This window comes from Bubalus kerabau, chromosome 1, assembly GCF_029407905.1.
Source record: "Bubalus kerabau isolate K-KA32 ecotype Philippines breed swamp buffalo chromosome 1, PCC_UOA_SB_1v2, whole genome shotgun sequence".
Taxonomy (NCBI): domain Eukaryota; kingdom Metazoa; phylum Chordata; class Mammalia; order Artiodactyla; family Bovidae; genus Bubalus; species Bubalus kerabau.
The window spans coordinates 57,065,892-57,087,682 of record NC_073624.1 but is presented as its reverse complement, the minus strand read 5'-3'; the positions used below and the strand labels follow the sequence as shown (position 1 = coordinate 57,087,682).

Here is a 21,791-nt window from a genome sequence, read left to right as displayed (position 1 = left end):
CTTTAGTCATATCTGTTCCTTGGTATGTCTATGGGTAGATATATAAAGAGAGAAATCTAGAAGGATGATCACATCAACTTAAAAAAAAAAAAGAATTTAGTGATTATGACTTAAACCTTTGAGGATTAGCTCTTACCTGCAACAAGGCTCCCATTAGTGAAGCCAGTGCAGCCATGCCAATACACAGGGCCCCAAACAGCACACCTATATGGATGACATAAAAGCCATTGCAAAATCCACTCAGAGGATTAGAATTCTCAATAGAATAAACTACCATACTTTGATTCAAAGTGTGTAACGTGACTATAATGAAGAATGGCCACCTACCTCAGAGTCAGGTAAAAAGGCAATGGGCTATTTTTCTACAGCATCAGCAGTGTGCAAAGAGGAAAGAAAACACTGATATCATGTCCCAGGATTTATTACATTAGGTTATATAAGTAAAGAATCCCTAAAATTAAATATAGGTATTTTAAAACTAAAAACCATTGTGTTACTAATCTAATCCTCCATAAACATTTGTTTGTAAAGGAACGCTCAGGTCTCTTTTCAGTTTGGCAAAAACAGGACGCACTGCTCTGATGGGGCAAGGGAGTAATAAACATCAGAAAGTCTTCTGACTTTAAGTGTTCATTTCTCCTGGGAAGTGGAAATCCGCACCAGAGTATTTTAGGACCTTTGCTGCTGCTGCTGCTAAGTCGCTTCAGTCGTGTCAGACTCTGTGCGACCCAGTAGACGGCAGCCCACCAGGCTCCCCTGTCCCTGGGATTCTCCAGGCAAGAACACTGGAGTGGGTTGCCATTTCCTTCTCCAGTGCATGAAAGTGAAAAGTGACAGTGAAGTCGCTCAGTCGTGTCCGACTCTTCGCGACCCCATGGACTGCAGCCTACAAGGCTCCTCTGTCCATGGGATTTTCCAGGCAAGAGTACTGGAGTGGGGTGCTATTAGGATCTTTAGCCTTCTTATAATCATCAATATTCACAAACCTTTCCTGTTAAACAAAAGCAAAGAAAGGCAACTTGAAGATAAGTATTATAGTTTTCCCTTCTACCAAACTCTTTCCCCAAAACTTCTTTATAGAAATTCTCAAGCTATCACTGGTGGTCAGTTTATGGAATTTTTTTTGTCTTTTGGCTTTCAGTATTTTCCAGGTTTTCTCTAACTACACATTTTACTTTTGAAACTGCTTTAGGAAAACTCTGGATAAGGGAATGGCAACCTACTCCGGTATTCTTGCCTGGGAGATCCCAAGAACAGAGGAGCCTTATAGGCTATAGTCCATGGGGCTGCAAAGACCTGGACACAACTGAGCAACTAACACACATAAGAAAATTCCACCCCCCATTTTTATTTTTAAAGATTTCCATTCAACAAAACTCACCTGAAATCCATTAATATAATTTCCCACATATAAACTTCAAAATATAAAAAATAAAATGAATGAGAAATTTGTTCATAAAAAAATTAGTGCATTCCTTCCGTTATTTCTATCTTACTTACAAAAGCACTCACACCTTTGTTAAGCAAAGTGAGTAAATAATCTCATTGTGCCTGAATGGAAAACTTTACATTAATTTTTTTTTAAAAGAGCTTTATTGCAATGATTTTCCATGTCTCTAAGTCCTAATATAAATAGTATTTCCAACATACTAAATTCTTCTCTACTTGGTAGCTCATGAATGATCATCATTGTGGGTTTTTTCTACTCAAATTATCGGAAACATTCAAGTCATTTGCCATATTACATACCTCAACATAATGATTATATTCAACCCTTCAAAATGAATGAAAGCTTCATCTACACTAGTGGAGTCCATTTGTTATTAATCATCATCAACATCATTCCTTGAGTATCAGCTAGTACCTCTTGTTTTACATGGATTATCTCTAACTCTCACAGTACCTACAAAGTGAATAATTTTTGTTTTCATTTTCCATATAAAGAAACAGAGGCTCAACTGGGTTTGCTCAAGGCTTTGTTGTTGCACAGATACTAAGTCATATCCTACTCTTTTGCAACCCCATGGACTACAGCCTGTCAGGCTCCTCTGTTGCCAGGCTCCTCTATTCATGGAATTTCCTAGGCAAGAATACTGGAGTAAGTTGCCATTTCCTTCCCCAAGGGATTTTTCCCAAACCAGTGATTGAACCCACATCTCCTGCACTGCAGGCAAGTTCTTTACCACCAAGCCATCTGGGAAGCCCTTGCTCGAGGCTAACAGTAAATTAGTGAAGCAATTTGATGAGGCCAGCAAGTCTATCTGGCTTCAAAAGCTTCTATTTTTTCTACTAAACCACACAGCTTCAACAACCCCATAATGAGCCCATCTAAATATCCTTCAAGGAAGCATTACATCATTTTTAAAAAAATTGTGCTCTAGATTAAAATCAGGTACATAATAAAATAATTTAATGCTATTTAAATTTAGGGGACACTGAAGAATATAAATTAAGTATGTATTCCAGGCTACAGTTATGGCAATTACATACAGAATTGTGGTATAAAACAGAATATTATTTACTATTTCTTTGACAGTCTACTAGTGCTATTAAGTTGAGGTTAAAGATTCTTTTTTAAAAAACAAATTTGTTAGCCATTCATCCTGAAACAAGTATACCCAAATGAAAATGAAGAAGTGCACGAGCTAGGTTTCTCTGAGTCAAATACTGCATCTGGGACATTTAGCAATTGAGGTTAAATATCTTTCCATTTTGAAAGAGATGGGAATCCCAGACCACCTGATCTGCCTCTTGAGAAATCTATGCACGTCAGGAAGCAACAGTTAGAACTGGACATGGAACAACAGACTGGTTCCAAATAGGAAAAGGAGTTCGTCAAGGCTGTATATTGTCACCCTGTTTATTTAACTTATATGCAGAGTACATCATGAGAAACGCTGGACTGGAAGAAACACAAGCTGGAATCAAGATTGCCAGGAGAAATATCAATAACCTCAGATATGCAGATGACACCACCCTTATGGCAGAAAGTGAAGAGGAACTAAAAAGCCTCTTGATGAAAGTGAAAGAGGAGAGTGAAAAAGTTGGCTTAAAGCTCAACATTCAGAAAACTAAGATCATGACATCTGGTCCCATTACTTCATGGGAAATAGATGGGGAAACAGTGGAAACAGTGTCAGACTTTATTTTTGGGGGCTCCAAAATCACTGCACATGGTGATTGCAGCCATGAAATTAAAAGATGCTTACTCCTTGAAAGGAAAGTTATGACCAACCTAGATAGCATATTCAAAAGCAGAGACATTACTTTGCCAACAAAGGTCCACCTAGTCAAGGCTATGGTTTTTCCAATGGTCATGTATGGATGTGAGAGTTGGACTGTGAAGAAAGCTGAGCACTGAAGAATTGATGCTTTTGAACTGTGGTGCTGGAGAAGACTCTTGAGAGTTCCTTGGGCTGCAAGGAGATCCAACCAGTCCATTCTGAAGGAGATCAGTCCTGAGTGTTCATTGGAAGGACTTGTGCTAAAGCTGAAACTCCAATACTTTGGCCACCTCATGCGAAGAGTTGACTCATTGGAAAAGACCCTGATGCTGGGAGGGATTGGGAGCGGGAGGAGAAGGGGACAACAGAGGATGAGATGGCTGGATGGCATCACTGACTCAATGGATGTGAGTTTGAGTGAACTCCGGGAGTTGGTGATGGACAGGGAGGCCTGGCGTGCTGCAATTCATGGGGTCGCAAAGAGTCAGACATGACTGAGCAACTGTACTGAACTGAACTGAAGATCCTACAATCTATGAATTTGAGAATTCATATTGAATAAAGTTGAGCATTCCTCATACAATTTTATTGACTATCTCCTGGACAGCCTACACATGCAGATAGAACAATCAAGATTGGTTAAAAAAAATCATAACACTGTTTCTTTATCTTCAATCCATACACATAAGACTATATATCTTAAATTCTCAGTGCCCTCTTAGGTAATAGAGAAAAAGTGTGACTCTTGGCTCCAAACTAAGGATATCTCTTAAAACTGTGGTTGATGGAAAGGGGTTGAATTTTTAACTGTAGCTAAGAATTCTAACATAGATTTGGGATAGGAAGAAGGTAGAAAAGAAAGTTAGCCAAATAGGACCCCTTGAAATTGTTCTTTGTGGTCACTGGACAATTGTTTGAAGTATATCCCAAATCTTGATTGCAAATATGGCCATGACTGCATTAAGTCACATGCATGCATACATTCACACTATTTTCCATGGAAAATAATTTCTGGTATCTCTAAAAATGATCTCCCAGAGTTAAAATGGAATTGTGAAATGAAACCTTACTCATTCCTTGTGAAATCCAAGAGAGAGACTTTTCCGAGAGAGATGGGAAGCGAGGTTTCACTAGGTCTTCCATGGTTACTGCTGCTAAGGCATTAATACTGGAGGACACTGTGCTGTAAAGGGAAATCAAATTTTTAATGTATATGTAAACTTTAATAATACCTTAACTAGGAATAAGAAAAAGAAAACATATTATCACTTCTTAAATATAACCAGATTTCTACTACATTATTTTTTAAATTCTTTATTGAAGTATAGTTGATGTACAATGTTGTAGTAGTTTCTGGCATATAGCAAAGTTATTCAGTATATATATGTATATATTATATGTATATGAAAGTGAAAGTGAAGTCGCTCAGTCCTGTTCAACTCTTTGAGACCCCATGGACGGTGACCTACCAGGCTCAGCGGTCCATGGGATTTTCCAGGCAAGAATACTGGAGTGGGCTGCCATTTCCTTCTCCAGGGGATCTTCCCAACCCAGGGATCAAACCTGGGTCTCCTGCATTGCAGACAGACGCTTTACCATCTGAGCCCTATATACATATACATATATATATTCTTTGTCATATTATTTTTCATTATGGTTTATTATAAGATATTGAGTACAGTTTCCTGTGTTATATAGTAGGACTTTGTTTTTTTAAATCTATTTTACCTACTACATTATTTCTAATAATTACATCATCCTCTTTCTGGAAGCTGTCACCCAAGAATGATTCAGGCAAATCCATAGGCTTAATAGTGAGAAAGGATAATTTAATGTTGCTTCCATTTTGCAATTAATCCTTATTATCCATGAAAGAATCTCTTAGATCATGCAGTATTACTATATAATGACTTTAAAGCACATTTTTCTTTATGCATAGAAAGGACTATCATAAGTCCTCACTAACATTCATCATAAATATTAATAATCTTAATTTGCTGGATCTTCACTAACATATGTTGTATATGATAATAATAAGCATAACACAGGAACAAAGTACAATGAATAAGCTCAAACACAAAATAAGATTCTTTGGACTGTATATATTATTCAGCCTGTAATAGGAGATCCGTATTCTAAGTTTTCCATTTGACCATGCTTTAGTTACATTCATATTTTAAACTAAGACTGTAGGTCCTTATTTTTGACCATCGGCAAAACCTACCATTGACTGATTGTCATTACTGTGACTGTATGGGGTATGTGATGATGTTTTAGATAGTAGGGACTAAAGATAAAAGCAAAGACTTATGACAACAGACAGCCAACGAGGAGAGTCAGACTGACAGAAAAGGAGACATGGAATAATTACCTATTTAGGGCCATTTGTGCCCATGTCCAAAATTCAACTTTATCCCCCCAAATATCCAATAATAAAAGAAACATCCCAAGAGGGAAAACTTGTATTATTAGAGTCCTAGTTCATACCTTAATGTTCCACTGTAAGCACAGGCCACAAAAAGTCCAGGAAGTCCCGGATAATCTTGCAGAATGTCCAGTACCAAGTAAGGCATGAGCTGAAAAATTCCAAAATTTACTCTTGAATACTATTGGCTATGAAATAAAATTAATTAACATCTCATTTACTTTGTGGTATTCAAGAACTAAAGGAAGATATTCCACACAACTGAAATGTCCAAATATGAAAAACTAAACTCTTTACCTGCTAACATTTAAATAAAAGAATAGAATAGTAGTTAAGGGTACAGGCTCTGGATTCAGACAGATGTGGCTTTTGTTATTTAGTTTCTCTGAGCCCCAGTTTCCTCATCTGTAAAATAGGAATAATAATCCTAACCTCACAGAGTTGCTATAAAACTTAAATTAGATCATCTATGTAAGTTCTTAGTATAGAACACAGAATATAGTAAAGGCTCAGTAATAGGCAGCTGTTCTCATTTATTGGAATAACAAATCAATTTAAAGGAAATATTTTTACATACTTCTGTGCTTAAGTAAGAATGACTCAAGTTTATACCTGTGAACTTCAATCACTATTCGGGATTGAAAATGTAATTAGAGCTGCTTATACAGTTGACCCTTGGACAAAATGAGTTTGAATTGTGTGGGTCTGCTTATATGCAGATTTTTTTTAATATAGAAAAATATACATGTAGAACATCATATGCATGACTTTGTTGACGTGGATAACCTATCCTTACACAGGTATGGCGTGAGTGATATTTAATATGAAAACAACATGTTAGGGTTTTTTTTTACTGTCTTATTACTGATTTCAAAGAATTGTGTTACTGCACAGTATGTCTCTCTCTAATAACTGCAGAAACTGCAACAACCAATCATCACAAGTAAGTGATTTTTAAAAAAACACACAATGCTTCTAACACTATATTATGAATATGACTATTATACTGTATGCCATCAAGACTTTATAACAATTCATTCATTAGGGTATAGGCTAGGCTAGCATGAAGTAATCATATCAATTACACTAGATTACAAATAGCTCAGTTGGAAAAGAATCTGCCTGTAGTGCAGGAGACCCCGGTTCAATTCCTGGGTCAGGAAGATGCAGTCAAGATGGGATAGGCTACCCACTCCAGTATTCTTGGGTTTCCCTTGCGGCTCAGCTGGTAAAGAATCTGCCTGCAATGTGGGAGACCAGGATTTGATCCCTGGGTTGGGAAGATCCCCTGGAGATGGGAAAGGCTACCCACTCCAGTATTCTGACCCGGACAATTCCTTGGGGTCACAAAGAGTCAGAGATGACTGAGCAACTTTCACTTTCACCAATTAAGCAATCATATTGCAGCTTCTTTGTCAATGCATGAACTGCCTTGAAAATTTTTCCAGGTATTTCCATATATTTTTCTATTATTTATTTATTTATTTTCAGCACCGTGTCTTTGTTAGGGCACTTGGGCTTTCTCTAGTTGCAGTGCGAGGGGGCTGCTCTCTGATCGCACTGTGCAGGTTTCTCATTGCAGTGGCTTTTCTTGCTATACAGCACGGGCTCCAGTAGTTGTGGCACCCAGGCTTAGTTGCTCTGCAGCATAGGGGATCATCCCGGGACCAGGGATAGAACCCGTGTCCCCTGCATTGGGAGGCAGATCCTTCACCCGGGACCACCAGGGAAATCTCTCAGTATTGTAATATTGGAAGTAGCATTCTTCATTCTTGTTATGTCTGCTAAAATAAAATTTTCCAAATGCTTTATAGAAACTAAAAATGAATAATGTGCCTATTTGCTAGTACTTTACAAGAACATGAACACCGTCTCCTCCCAGCTAATAAACTTTGGGAACGTCATTACTGCATGTAAGAAAGACATAGTACTGGACCTGGTCTGGTGCAGACACTTTCTTGGCTGTCCAAGGATCACAGTCATGGTACCTGGAGTAGAGGGCAAGCCCACAAAGCACTGAGCAGACAAGGATCACCCAGAGTCCCAGGAGATTGATGTAGAGAGACCTAATGAAGTGAAAACAAACAAGTAAATGACAATTTTAACTTCCATCTCAAAGATGAGGAAAATTGTGAAACAGAAGAGACTTTCATGATTATATTCAATAGACATGCATTCTCTTTTGGGTGTCAAAAATGCTACTTCTTTTATTCTGGCCTAACCTTCTGTTTATGAGGTCAATAAACATTGTATTGGGAAATATTTGGAGTAGATGGGGTTTTGCCACTGAATGAATGTATCCTCCTGGTCAGAGTTCCATGGGCGTTATTAGCTTTATAATGTTTAACTACACTACTTTGGGCTTCCCTGGTGGCTCAGTAGTAAAGAGTCCAACTATCAATGCAGAAGATGCAGGTTCCATCCCTGGGTCAGGAAGATCCCTGGAGAAGGAAATGGCAACCCACTCCAGTATTCTTGCCTGGGAAATACCACAGACAGAGGAGCCTGGTGGGCTACAGTCCATGGGGTTGCAAACAAGTCAGACATGACTTAGCGACTAAAGAACAACTGTAACAAAATTACACTACTTCAGGACCTTTTGTCATGAAATAGAGACTTTAATAGTCAACAGAGCAGTGACTTATTCATTTTCCCTTTGCTTGACATTGTTAGCATCTACATAGCAACTCACCATAGTTGTTAAATGTGGTTTGTGATGCCATCCATTAAATAGGAAAGGCAAACCTGCATTCCTAGACAGGTATCTTCCAAAATAATGTTCAGCATTTCAATACATGGTATGTGCTCCAGTAGAATGTAAAGGTTTCTATAATAGCACTGGAGTCAGTCCTGAGCATAAATCTTAGCTCTACCATATGTGACGCTGGGCAAGTAAATTAACCTCTCTGATCCTCAGTTTCTTCATTGACAGCTAGAAATAACAATGCATACCTCACTGAGTTATAGTAAGACTAAATAAAATAGTGTCTATCATGTAACACAATAGCATGTAATGACCACTTGTTAAACGGAAGTTAGTGATATTACTAGTGTTAATATCATTGAATGCTATGTCTTATCAGGGAAGCCCTATTTTAATAAGCAGTTGATAACAAATATTTCTCCCACTAAGGTAGCTATGTTTTTTTTCCCCCCAAGGGTACTATAGTGGACACCTGGATTGAAGAGAGGTGCCCACACCACCACCAACTCTTATCTCCTTCCCCAGGGCAGCCTGCACAAAATGATGACTAGATTCAGAGGTTTAAAGGCTGAGTTCCCTCAAGCCAACCTGGAACAGCCTGAAGGGTCATCTCAGCTCTAAAGCTCCTGTTGAGGCCTCTGTTGAGACTGCATTTCAGTCTACCTTCTCCCTCTGGCCAATCTCCCCTTCCTTCGCTTCTACAGTGGTAATTCCCTAGGAGACTCTGGCATGCTAACCTCCATCTCAAAGTCTGCTTCCAGGAGAACCTAACGTGCAAGAAGTCCCAAACAACAGATTGCTAGTCTTTTCCCTTGATTGACTACATTCACTGTGTGTTTTGTTACTGCCTAATGAGTAATGGATAACCAACAAGAATCTACTGTATAGCACAGGGAACTCTGCTCAATACGTTGCAACAAACTAAATGGTAAAAGAATTTGAAAAATAATAGATACATGTATATGTATAATTGAGTCATTTTGCTATATCGTCAGGGAATGTTTAACAGGAGGATTGCTATGTGCTGTTTCTCACAAGTCCTTTGTTTCTTTTTAAGTGGAACAGCACGCTGCTCCCAGGAACTGAGGTCATTGTGTGAGACAGGCTTGAATCTCCTTTAGTAAATGTTCTCTTTATGGCAAAACTGCTTAGTCTTGATCCCCTTTCTTGAGATGTGGATTGTCTCCTGACCTTGTGACCGTTATTAATCCCTTGCTCCCGTGGTGACAGGTGCTGTACATTTGGTTTTCTGATCTTTAGCACTGTCGAAAGAAACTTCTTGTACCACAGCCTTTCTACACTCACAGAGAAATCATTAAAGCACCTTTGCTCCATCAGAGCTTGGGACCCCGTGTCTTTCTTTCTCTCTCTCTCTCTCTCTCCTCGGCTGATTCTTTGGAGTGCAGAGACCCGTCTTGCTCACTCTCCTGCCCAGGCTTCTAAGAAGGCGCCCTGTGCCTTCACCCTCCTCAAGACAGAGCCCGGTGCCTTTGTGAGAGATGCAAGTCCTGTGTCAAGGGCTTTATTGGTTTTCTGCGTAAACCAGGGAGTATCAGCCTCTCTCTCTTTCACTTTCTTATCATCGCCTCCTCCAGACCGCCAGGTCCTGGTCCATTAAAGGACCCCAACAAGTGGCGCCCCAGAACAGGGACTCTGGTATACGTGGCATTTCGGTCGGAGGGACTCAGGACCTATTGAGGTCAGGACCTATTGAGGTCGGTAAGTACTAAGATATGGGTCAAACGGCTGGAAAGCCCAATCATTTCTCTACTTTACTTCACCATTTGTTTAAAACTCAGACAGAACACTTATTGCATGTATATGAATTAGATGATGAAACTTTACAAAAGGCCCAATTAGAACAATATAAAATATTTCAAAATTTTCTTACTAGCCCTGCCCCGGCTGTTCCATTTGCTCCTCCTCTGCCAACAGGTGCAACTCCAAAAGTCTTTCCTTTGTTGGAACCTAGTGAAAGTTATGCTAATTTTTTTGCTAGATTAGAAACTGCTATTTCCCATACTGTAATCAGAGAAGAAACCAAGAAACAGCTAGAGAAATTACTTGCTTATGAGAATGCAAATCAGGAATATCAAAGAGCTATCGCTGCAATTCATGAGACTGAGGCTATTATTATTTGAAGGCTTGTCACAATCTAGGATCAGAAACTCAAAAGATGCAAATGCTAGCTAAAACAATGGCTACTGCCTTTAAAAAGGGAAATGAAGGATGCTTTACATGTGAAGATAAAAACCATTTAAAAGGGGACTGCCCTAAGAAGGCTAATAAAAAACCTCCAAGAATTCGCCCTCACTGTGAGAGAGGAATGCATTGGGCCAAAGATTGTAAATTTAAATTTGATATTGATGGAAAACCTATTCCAGGGAACTCCAAACAGGGGACCCCCCAGGTCCCCTACAACAAAAACCAGGGGCAAATTCTATCTTTTCCCTCAAACCCTCAACATCTGGCAATGCTACTGTTAATTACCAGCCCTAGATGATTTTTTCCTTTACCCTTAAGCAGTCCCTTCTAGAGTACCTACCAGACTTCTTGGACCCCTGCCCCCTCAAACCTTCAATCTTTTATTTGGCCGATCTAGTTTGGCTTCTAAAGGAATTACTGTTCACCCTGGAATAATTGATTCAAATTATAAAGGAGAGATTCAAATTATGATATAATCTCAGATTCTATGGCAATTCAAAAAGGAGGACAAAATTGCTCAATTACTTCTTTTGCCTTACATTTCTATTAACTCATCTAATAATGTACAGACAGGCAGATTCAGCAATACAGATCAAAAACAATCCTTATGGACATCATTGGTATCTGAATATGCCCAACCAAATATAAATATCAAAATTAATAATAAAAGATTTTCTGGTCTCCTCGACACTGGATCTAGTATTACTATTATTTCCAAACATTTATGGCCCAAATCTTGGCCTATACAAAAGGTCTCTTGCCAAATTGCAGGAATTTCTCAAACCTAAATACAAGAAATTTATCAAAACGTTTAGATCTACCCATATGAAGGGCCAAAAGGCCAACCTACAACATTAAGACCTTATGTGATAAATGCACCCCTTAATCTAAGAGAAAGAGACTTACTTATGCAATGGCAAACACAGATATACATTCCACATTTTTCCTAGGGGCCACTGCTCATTTAACAAACAAAGCAATTATTAAAATAACTTGGAAGAACAACGAGCCTATTTGGACAGAGCAATGGCCCCTTACGAAAGATAAATTACAGGCTACTAAAGGACTTATAGACACACAATTAGAATTGAAACATATCAAGGAATCTTACTCTCCTTAGAACTCTCCTATTTTTATTATAAAGAAGAAATCTAACAAATGGTATCTCTTAACAGACCTTAGAAAAGTTAATGCATCTATGAAACCTATAGATGCATTATAACCAGGGATCCTGTCACCTACTACTATTCCTCAAAATTGACACATTATTATTACTGATTTACAAGATTGCTTTTTTAATATACCTTTACACTCTTTAGACCGGGAGAAATTCACTTTCTTCCTTATCCTAATCACACCAGGCCTCATAAAAGATTTCAACAGACTATGTTACCTCAAGGTATGCTTAACAGTCCTAATATTTGTCAAAATTTTACATCCAAGGCTTTACTTCCTATATGACAGCTATTCCCTCATGCATGTATCATTAATAATATACTGTAACTACAAAAGGGAGAAATGATATTTTTGACACTGAATGGCCATGATATTCTTTAGACTCCAGAGAAAACTGATTAAAGTAAACTCTTTTTTGAAATTGCAAAACCAATTCTTCTTACACATGCAATTAGGAAAAGGTTAACTTGTTAAAATACTTTTTTGGAGCTCCAATTCTGCCTGGGATACAAAAACAAGCCTAAGAAAAAACCAAAAATTAACTCTTATCATGTCCTTGGGATACACAGCCCACTCTATCTAGGACTCCAGCCAAAAACGAATTGGTGGAATTAAAAAAAAAATTAAATTAAATTAAAAAATTAAAAAAATAAAAAATAAAACAAAAAGATATTTTAAATTTCAAGTAGAAAACTATGCCTATCTATCTAAAATTATCTATGTCTCACTATATGTCTTTGTTTTTGGATAATATGAAGTTAATAAGCTCTATTTAAATTCAAGTTAACATGAACTGAAAAATATTCAATATTAAATATAATATTTATTTAAATATAAATATATAATTTAAATATAATTGCTAATCTAATTAAGACGTGTCTTAAATCATCATTATGTAATACTTTTATTATGCCTAGGTTTAAGGTAAACTAAATTTGCCAACAAAAAGGTAACTCTTTATATATATATATAAAAATATATAAATGAAATAAAAACTTTTAGATAAACTCTATTAAAATAATTATATTTTAAATAAAATAATCTATTATTTTAATCTATTATTATAATCTAAAATAATCTCTTAAGATTGGGGTAACTTAAATTTCTAGAGTTGTACTAAACTAAATAATAAAAGTTTATTAAATAACTAGGTCATTTCCAAATGAAATAAGATTTTAAAACATTAATTACTGAACACTAACTTCCTCTTACAAAAAGTTTTTCTTACAGAAAAACTAAAGAGATTTTAAACTATTAATAAATATATATATTATATAAAATAAATATATATTATTATATATAATATAATAAATACATTCACCCATCTATAAAAATACTAACATATAAGACACTTCATAGTTGCTAAAGAAAAATAAGATATATGCTTTTAATAAAAAGATATAAGAAATGGCAAATAAGATGATGAATACAAAAATATAAACAGGGTTTATGACAAATGAAAGAAAATTTTATGACAAATGGATTTAACTCATTACCCTGAACTTTCTTCCTCTTCCTTCTTACATGTCTCAATCAATACAAATTCTTCTTTTATAGGGGCCACACCTCTCCAAGGTGAAACTACAGAACGTTATAACCCACTTATTACCTTACTTTGCAATAATGAGAATTGCCTAATTCTATAAAAACAGACAATGGCCCTACCTATATTTCTAAACAATTCAAACAATTTTTACATTCATTCTCTATTAAACAGATTACAAACATTCCTTATAATCCACAAACACAAGACATAATTAAACAAACACATTACACACTGTAATACAAATAGAAAATTAAATAAAGAAAAATACACAGGAACACTTTTATCTTCCTTATCCAGGGCTGACTTTTTACTAGATTCTGACGCAATATATTTTTTAAGCCTATAACTACTGTTAATATAGCTTTATTTCTATTTCCAGTCTGTAAGATTCTTAAAACAAAATAACATCAACTTCAATGCCTGTTTCACAATACAAAACAAAAACAACATAAAAAGGACACCATTTGCCAAATTAGTTATTTGTTCCTAAGAATATCAAAAGTGCAAAATATTCACCTTCTTTTCAGGTCTGTCTTGAAAGTATAATCATCTTCCTTGACACACTGAACAGAGAAATTTAACAGCTGCCACGCTGCATTTCTTTTCCAAGGACAAGGTCAAATATATTTGGATATGAGCAACATTTCATTTATCAAGTTGTTCTGCATCAACTTTCAATAATTTCACTTAGGAAAAAATATTTGAATGTTTGCTCCTAATCCTTTGCCCCAAATAACACAAACCACTTCAAACACAGTCAGATCCCATTTTTTTTTTTAATATCAGGAAAAATGTATATACTGAATGAAGAGAAAATCAACCCATTAATTCAAAACCACAGCCAAATACCAGTCCCAAACAGATTTCTAGATGATTTTTTTTTCTTTTGGACTGAAATATTTCCTAAGAATGTTTTCATCATTATTGCTTTCCTTTCTTTCTATAACTATTGTTAATATAGCTTTATTTATTTTAAATTTTTAAAACTTACTGCAAGGAGATATTTTGACAAAAGCAGAAAAACATTTTGAAACATTAAAGGACACCTCCCTTCCTTTGCCCATTTGATATCAAGACAGGTTAACTAATCTATGGAAATCTAAGAAACTAATCTTACAGGGAAAGGGATATGCTTCTATTTCTCCAGATGGATCCAACGAACTCATATAACTTCCTCTTCAGAAGATTCAACTTAAGGGGGCCCCCAACGTTCAGACTAGAAATGATACAACAAAAACCTCAGGAGGAAGCAATTCCAATACAAGCCATGGAGACTTTAAAAATTTCCAAAAAACACCGCACTCAATGTCATCGACCTTATGATCTCCCTACTTGGGGACAGATAAAAACCCTTACTAATCAAACGGAAAATCTGATTTCTCAACAGGGAATGCCTCGGAATCCTGAAAATATTTTTCTTCGCTATGCTTGCTTTGCTTGCTTTTGCTTCCCCCGCTCAGGCTGACTTGATTGATCACACTTAATGGACTTATGTACCTAACTCCCCTTTTTTATTGTAGGTTATAGAATGGACAGATATAGGACCAATCATATCCACTAATGACTCAACACATATGCCCCCTCCTTGGAAGTTGGAGGAGCCCTCTCATCCTGAAAAAGAAGAAAAACTAATTAATATGTCTCTAGGTTATGAAGTCCTTCCTTTTTATATGGGCCCAACAGAATTATGCATAAATGTTAGCCGACAAACTTAGGCTTTCACCCTGCCTCTAAAGGAAGACTTTCAGACACTGCTTGGATTATTTACTACCCTTTCTTTGTCCATGAACCATGTTTATACTACTGAAACTTTAGGGAAAGAGTTAAGGAAAGAACAAAGAACACTATGTAAAGGGTTTACTAACAAGAACTTTAAATATATTCCTGTTCACTGGGACAAATGTCAGGCCAAATCAGGAAAATTAATGTTTATGGCTAATCATACAATTGTTGATTGGGGACCCCATAGTATATGGTTATCTAACTGCTCAAATGATATTAACAACACTGTGTATGATTATGTCACTCAAATAACATAGAAGGTTACTAATACTACAATGGAACATTACCACGACAGAGGACTTCTTGGGTGACTTGACGGTGGAATGGCCACCCCCCTTGTCCTCGAATCGTCCTTGATAAACAGATTGGGCATAAACAATGAGACACCTGGAAACTTGCTGCAAGCACCGAGGAACTTGGGACTTGGACTAGACATTTCACAGGAAGCAATCATAGCCATAGAAACTATTTCTTTCATTATAATCAATCATATTTTATACAAGCCTATGTTCCACTTCCTTTTGTTGCAGCTATAGGAAATTTACAATTCAGTACGACTTTACGTTCTGTAACTTGCATAAATTGTAAATTATATACTTGTCTTAACTTCTCTATTTCCTTGAGAAATGACTCCCTTTTGATTCTTCAATCTTGACATAATCCGTGGTTACCAATAAATCTCCAGCAGCCCTGGGAAGAAGGTCCCATGGCTGGACTTGCTTCCCAGTTACTTACTGAATTGTTCCGACAATCTAAATGATTCATTGGATGGCTGATTTTTGGCATTTTGGGATTAATAGCTATTTGCACCACTGCTGCTATTACTGGTGTTGTTTTACAAACCTCAATTCAAATACATAATTCTATTCAAAATTGGACTAAAGATGCCCATACTATGCAGGCCACTTAGGCTCAGATAGATGAGGATATGCAAGATGAAATACAGAAACTAAAAACAGCTATCAGATGGGTTGGAGATCAATTAATAGATGTACAAAAACAGATGATGCCAAAATATGATTGGAATTCTACTCAATTTTGTGTTACTCCTGTTCATTTCAATAATAAAGCCTACAACTAGGAACAAATCAAATTTCATTTACAAAACATACATGAAAATGTCTCTCTGAATGTACAAATATTACAAAAAGACATATTTGAAACCTTTTCTAATAATCTGCCCTCTTCCACTAATTTGAAAACTTTAGCTGAACAACTAGCTGATCAATTATCTGGGCTAGACCCACGCAGATGGTTTCAAAGCATTACTCACAGCATCGGGTCTAAAACTGTAATTTTGGTGATTGTCTTAACAATTATATTTGTCATCTACCGTTGCCAAGATTCATGCCAAGATTGTTAAAACTAAACAAACTCTAATGGTCAGAACTCTTTTTACAAATATTATAAATAAATAAGGGGGAATTGTCAGGGAATGTTTAACAGGAGGATTCCTACGTGCTGTTTCTCACAAGTCCTTTGTTTCTTTTTAAGTGGAACAGCACGCTGCTCCCAGGAACTGAGGTCATTGTGTGAGACAGGCTTGAATCTCCTTTAGTAAACATTCTCTTTACGACAAAACTACTTAGTCTTGATCCCCTTTCTTGAGATGTGGATTGTCTCCTGACCTTGTGACCATTATTAATCCCTTGTTCCCGTGGTGACTGTTGCTGTACATTTGGTTTTCTGATCTTTAGCACTGTCGAAAGAAACTTCTTGTACCACAGCCTTTCTATACTCACAGAGAAATCAATAAAGCACCTTTGCTCCATCAGAGCTTGAGATCCCGTGTCTTTCTTTCTCTCTCTCTCTCTCCTCAGCTGATTCTTTGCAGCGCAGAGACCCGTCTTGCTCACTGTCCTGCCCGGGCTTCTAAGACTCTCTTGAGAAGGCACCCTGTGCTATAACCCCCCTCGAGAGGGAGCCCGGTGCCTTCGTGAGAGATGCAAGTCCTGTGTCAAGGGCTTTATTGGTTTTCTGCATAAACCAGGGAGTATCAGCCTCTCTATCTCTTTCATTTTCTTATTGTCGCCTCCAGACGACCAGGTCCCAGTCCATTAAAGGACCCCAACACTATATACCTGAAACTAAATTAATAAGTTAATTTAGTATACTCCAACATAAAAATGTTTTAAAAAATTAAAAGTAGTATAACTATATGTCATCTCCAAATCACCAGAAATATACCCAGACACTTTCCTACTCAGTCACCGTACCTCATTTATATATGAGTTAATATCTTATTTTATGTTTTATGTTACTTTAATGCCAGTCAGATAGACCACTTATCAACATCTGATACTATATCCAGTCAATCAGTGTCAGTAGGTCTTGACTCTTTGGCTGGGGTTCATTCTTTCCATGGAGCCAATGTTAGAAACTGGGAGAAAATGGTTCCCCTGAGTTCTTGTTAAAGAGACCATTGGACTATTTGGAAGGAAATTGTTTTCTACTAAGAAAGCTCTGATGCTATTCTTTTAGTTATAAAATTGGGCTTTTTGAGCTCCATATTCTCAAAGAAACATGTTCCCAAAGAAGAGCCTGTGCACAATTACTTTGGGAGGGACATCAGCTCTAATGTGGATAGATTACTGGATATATAAATTATATTTCTTTAAAGTGTCTTAAAATATCAGCATTCCTATGCTCACTTTGGGGGGATTCCATATCCAGTTACTATACTCATATTGATATAGATCTTTCATCGTGAAATTTACCAAACATAGATAATGTCTAAACCAACTTACTCTCATATGTTTATATCTGACATCACATATTTTTTTTCACACAATGGCAAACACCTATTTACTGTATTAAATACAAGCCTGAAACGTTAACTAGATACTACAGATTTCAAGAAAATTACATTTCAGATTCCCAAAATATCTTGCTGGTGCTTTGACAACTGAAACATTGTTTTAGAGGCTTTTTCTAAAATTCATAAAAAAGCAACACTTGGGGGATATAAAATACCCAAAATCCAAAACTTAAAAGTTTATTCAAAATTCTTTTGAATCCCTAAGGTGGCTGTAAACAGTCTGCTTTTACATGTTCATAGCTTAAAGGAATGTGACTATCACAGTTTATATGGATTTCTTACCCAGGAAGCCCACCAACTCTACACAGTAGTTTCGTGTTTCCATAACCCAGTCCTCACATTGCCAGTGCTATCCATACCCAGCAAGGGTGCCTCCTGCCCACTGCTTTTGATTGGCCCATTATGAATGGCCAAGTTCAGGCCATAAAACTTCTGCTGACTTTCAAGTTCAACTACAGTTGGCTTCCTTACTGCATCTTTTTTTACTACTAGTTGAAACAGGCTTTTCAAAATTCCTGCTGCTTTTGGGAAGCGTGCTACAGGCATCACTGCTATCTTGTTGCGTGTGGGGGGGAGGGTTGTACTGTCTCTCTCTGTAGGCTAAGTACGCCCTCCGACTCCGAGAGTGTCCTTCATTACTGCCCAGCCGACTTTTCGGCAGGCCATTCTGCACACTGCCTTCCACGCTCGTGGGGACGTCGTAGGCATATTCTCTGAGGACCGTGAGTCTACTGGCCCAATGCCCTTTACTTCTGTTTTTATGATGGCGGCTTGGGTGCACATTTGTTCGAAATGGACTGGCTCAGTGCCCTTTACTTCTGTTTTTATGATGGCGGCCTGGGTGCACATTTGTTCGAAATGGAACTTCTAAAGGCACCACATGCATTTTAATATCGTTGTCCATTGAATGTTCTGTCAGACTACTATCGAGCTGAGGCATGGCATTCAAAGGTAGGGAACTGGTGTGGCACTGGGCCGCAGCAGCCTGCATGTTGGTTTATTTGCAGCCCTGGGAGGAGTTTTTGAAGCTCGAAGCACTCTTGTTTGTGCATGAAGATTCTGCGCTGCTGTTGGTGCACTTGGGAGCCTCCCCACTGGGCCGGCTGGAGCTGGGGGGCTGCATGTTGACTTGGACTGAATAGGCGCTCCTTCCTGGGCAGCAAGTCATGATCTATGCGAGCTGGACATCCACCCTGTTGACACAATGGTGAATGAACCACTGAGGCTCAAACATGTGGCTCCAAAAAAGAAGCTAAAAACCAAGTCCAAAGGGTAATACAAAGAAACAGCCAAGGCCCCAAACATCCACAGGGCAACATACAAGAGCAAGGTAAGGCTGGCCCCCAGAAGCTGAGCATGGAAAGTGTGTTCGTTTTCCAGAGCTGATGTGGAAATCAGGGACAGAGACATGGAGTCCTGATAACTGACTTCTCCATTTTCATTGGCTGCCAGCCATTGCTGCTCCTCGGTGGGCTCCTTCAGCTCATATTTGCGCTCAGGGTGTCTTTTCAACTGAATAAATATGCTGAGAAAGTACATACAGTTTACAAAAGTAATGAAGCTGGCGGGCCCGTAGAAGGCTCCCAAGGAGGGTTCCCATGCCATCCAGCAATAGGGTGCATTTGGCCGACTGCGGTAATTCTTGATGTTTGCTGCTGCAGTGATGCCACAAACTATGATGGGTATACCACCACCGATCAGGTAGAACCTGAGCATTGGTGGAGGTGGCAGCTCATCAGGGTCCTGACATCTTTTAGCTTTTTTAGTGACTTGTTTGTAGATGTTCCGAGCTGTCATTCCCACCCATAGTACTGTAGCAAGAGTGGAATAATGAAGAATTATTCCAACTGCTTGGCAGACACTGGCATTTCTAGTTTGACTTATTCCTCCCACAAAGACCACACAGGTCAGAAAAATATGAAAGCACAAATTCACAAGCATGTGCCAGCCTTTGAGACTGATTCTAATCAAACTGTGCTGGTATATGTAACTGACGCTGACCGCTAAGAGGCACAAGAGAAGAATAGCAGCAGTAGTGTAGACCACAGGGTGCAGGAGATGGGCTGCCTGGGTATAGAATTCGGATCCCGTCAGATCCATTAAAACTGCATAGTTACTAAGGGAGTAGCACTGAATGGTAGTGATATTTTCAACCGAATAGAGTATATGGCACCCATCTGTCTTCCAGCCTCCTTGTCCATTCAGCAAATCGAAATCCCACTGGGCAGCCACAGCATCTGCTCCAAGTGCAATTCGACGCAGCGTCACATTAACGGGGATGTGGTGGGTATCAATGTTCACACCATAGGGTGACCGTGCGGTTCGGCAGCGTGTCCGGGGGGAGGACCTGTGCGAGCTCCAGGCTGCTGCACACCACCTTGCCCTCGGAGGCTCCCGCCGCCCTCCCGGTACCTCGGGGCCGCCCGTCGTGCTTGCAGCCCGGGGGCAGCGCCACAGCCCCGTTGCCCAGCAGTGCGAGCAGCGCCAGCCGCAGCAGCAGAAGGGGCGGCGGCGGGCGGCCCCGCAGGGGGCCGGGCGGCCGGCCGGGGCCTGCGGGCCGAGCGACGCTGCGCTGGCCTAGCAGGCCGCCCCGGTGCCCCGGCGGACTGGAGCGCATCGCGGGCCCCGCGGCGCCGGGAGTCTCGTGGTGGCCGGAGGACGCGCCCTCCTCGGCGCCGACATGCTCATTTGTCCGCAGCTGCCGCGCTGGGCCCTAGGCGAGCGGCGGGGTCACGGCCGCGTGGGTCCCAGCGCCGCTCTACTGCCGGGCGGGAGCGCCGCTGCTTCCTCCACCTCCTCCTATCACTTATTTTTAATATCCTCCCTTAATACAAAGAGAATACTACTCCTCCTACTTCAATCACCTTGTTACTCTTATAGTTTTAAAGCTTCAAAATGCCTGAAAGCCAACTCAGCCTTATTTATCAGTATTAAGAATGCTGGTCACCAAGTTTATCTGAGGCCTCCTGAGAAAAAACCAGCCACTGCTCACACTCTGCACAAGCCAAGATGGGCTGGAGACTCCCCTGACCATGCTGTCCTTCCGACCTCTGTACATGCATGTGCTAAGTCACTTCAGTAGTGTCTGACTCTTTGCCACCCCATGGACCGTAGCCCGTCAGGCTCCTCTGTGTACAAGATTTCCCAGGCCAGCATACTGGAGTGGGTTGCCATCTCCTACTCCAGGGGATCTCCCCGACCCAGGGATTGAACCCGCATCTTTTATGTCTCCTGCTTTGGCAGGCAGGTTCTTTACCACTAGTGCCACCTGGGAAGCCCTCCAGAGGGCTCATGATAAGAGGTCGGAAGCCAACCTCTGTGCTTTGGGCAAATCACTCTTCCTACCTGGAATGCTCTCCCATTCTTCTCCACCAGCCCACACGTGGTCTTCCTTCAGGACCTGCCTGCTCAGCAGGAATCTCTCATTCATCCCTGCCTTCACATCCCAGGATTTGAGGTGGAAAAGGGAATTCACATTTACTGGATCCCGGCCACATGCATGACACAGTATTTTATAATTCCTCCACAAGATGTGTGATATACTCATTGTATAAGTTTAGAAACTGAGGTTCAGAAAGTCTAAGAAACTCACCCCATTACTCAAGTAGCAAGTGTTAGAACCAGGTTATAAACCCATAACTGTGTCTGAATATAAAATGAAACAACACATCTGGCAGTACAATGCTCTAGAACATTTCCTCTACTGTTACATTGTTTCAGGGAACTGTTATACCTCTAGTGTTCTTCCACTTTTCACATAGTTGCATATATTTTCCTAATTTGATGCTATGTTCCTTCATGATTGTTGTTCAGTTGCTAAGTCATGTCAGACTCTTTGCAACCCCACAGACTGCAGCACACCAGGCTTCCCTGTCCTTCGCTATCTTCCAGAGTTTGCTCAAACTCAGGTC

General features: G+C 39.2%; 1 protein-coding gene and 1 pseudogene across 1 annotated transcript in view; both read right to left on the bottom strand.

Annotated features, from left to right (window-relative positions):
- SLC5A8 (solute carrier family 5 member 8) overlaps positions 1-21,791 on the bottom strand; it is a 66,085-nt gene that overhangs the window by 17,690 nt on the left and 26,604 nt on the right. Inside the window, exons 7-10 of the mRNA XM_055575816.1 lie at positions 7,586-7,715; positions 5,712-5,800; positions 4,295-4,407; positions 137-204 (exon numbers count right to left, since the gene is read on the bottom strand). Coding sequence (XP_055431791.1) covers positions 137-204; positions 4,295-4,407; positions 5,712-5,800; positions 7,586-7,715 — 400 coding nt within the window. The remainder of the gene's footprint in view (positions 1-136; positions 205-4,294; positions 4,408-5,711; positions 5,801-7,585; positions 7,716-21,791) is intronic.
- Positions 18,017-20,497, bottom strand: LOC129641212 (adhesion G protein-coupled receptor A3-like; annotated as a pseudogene).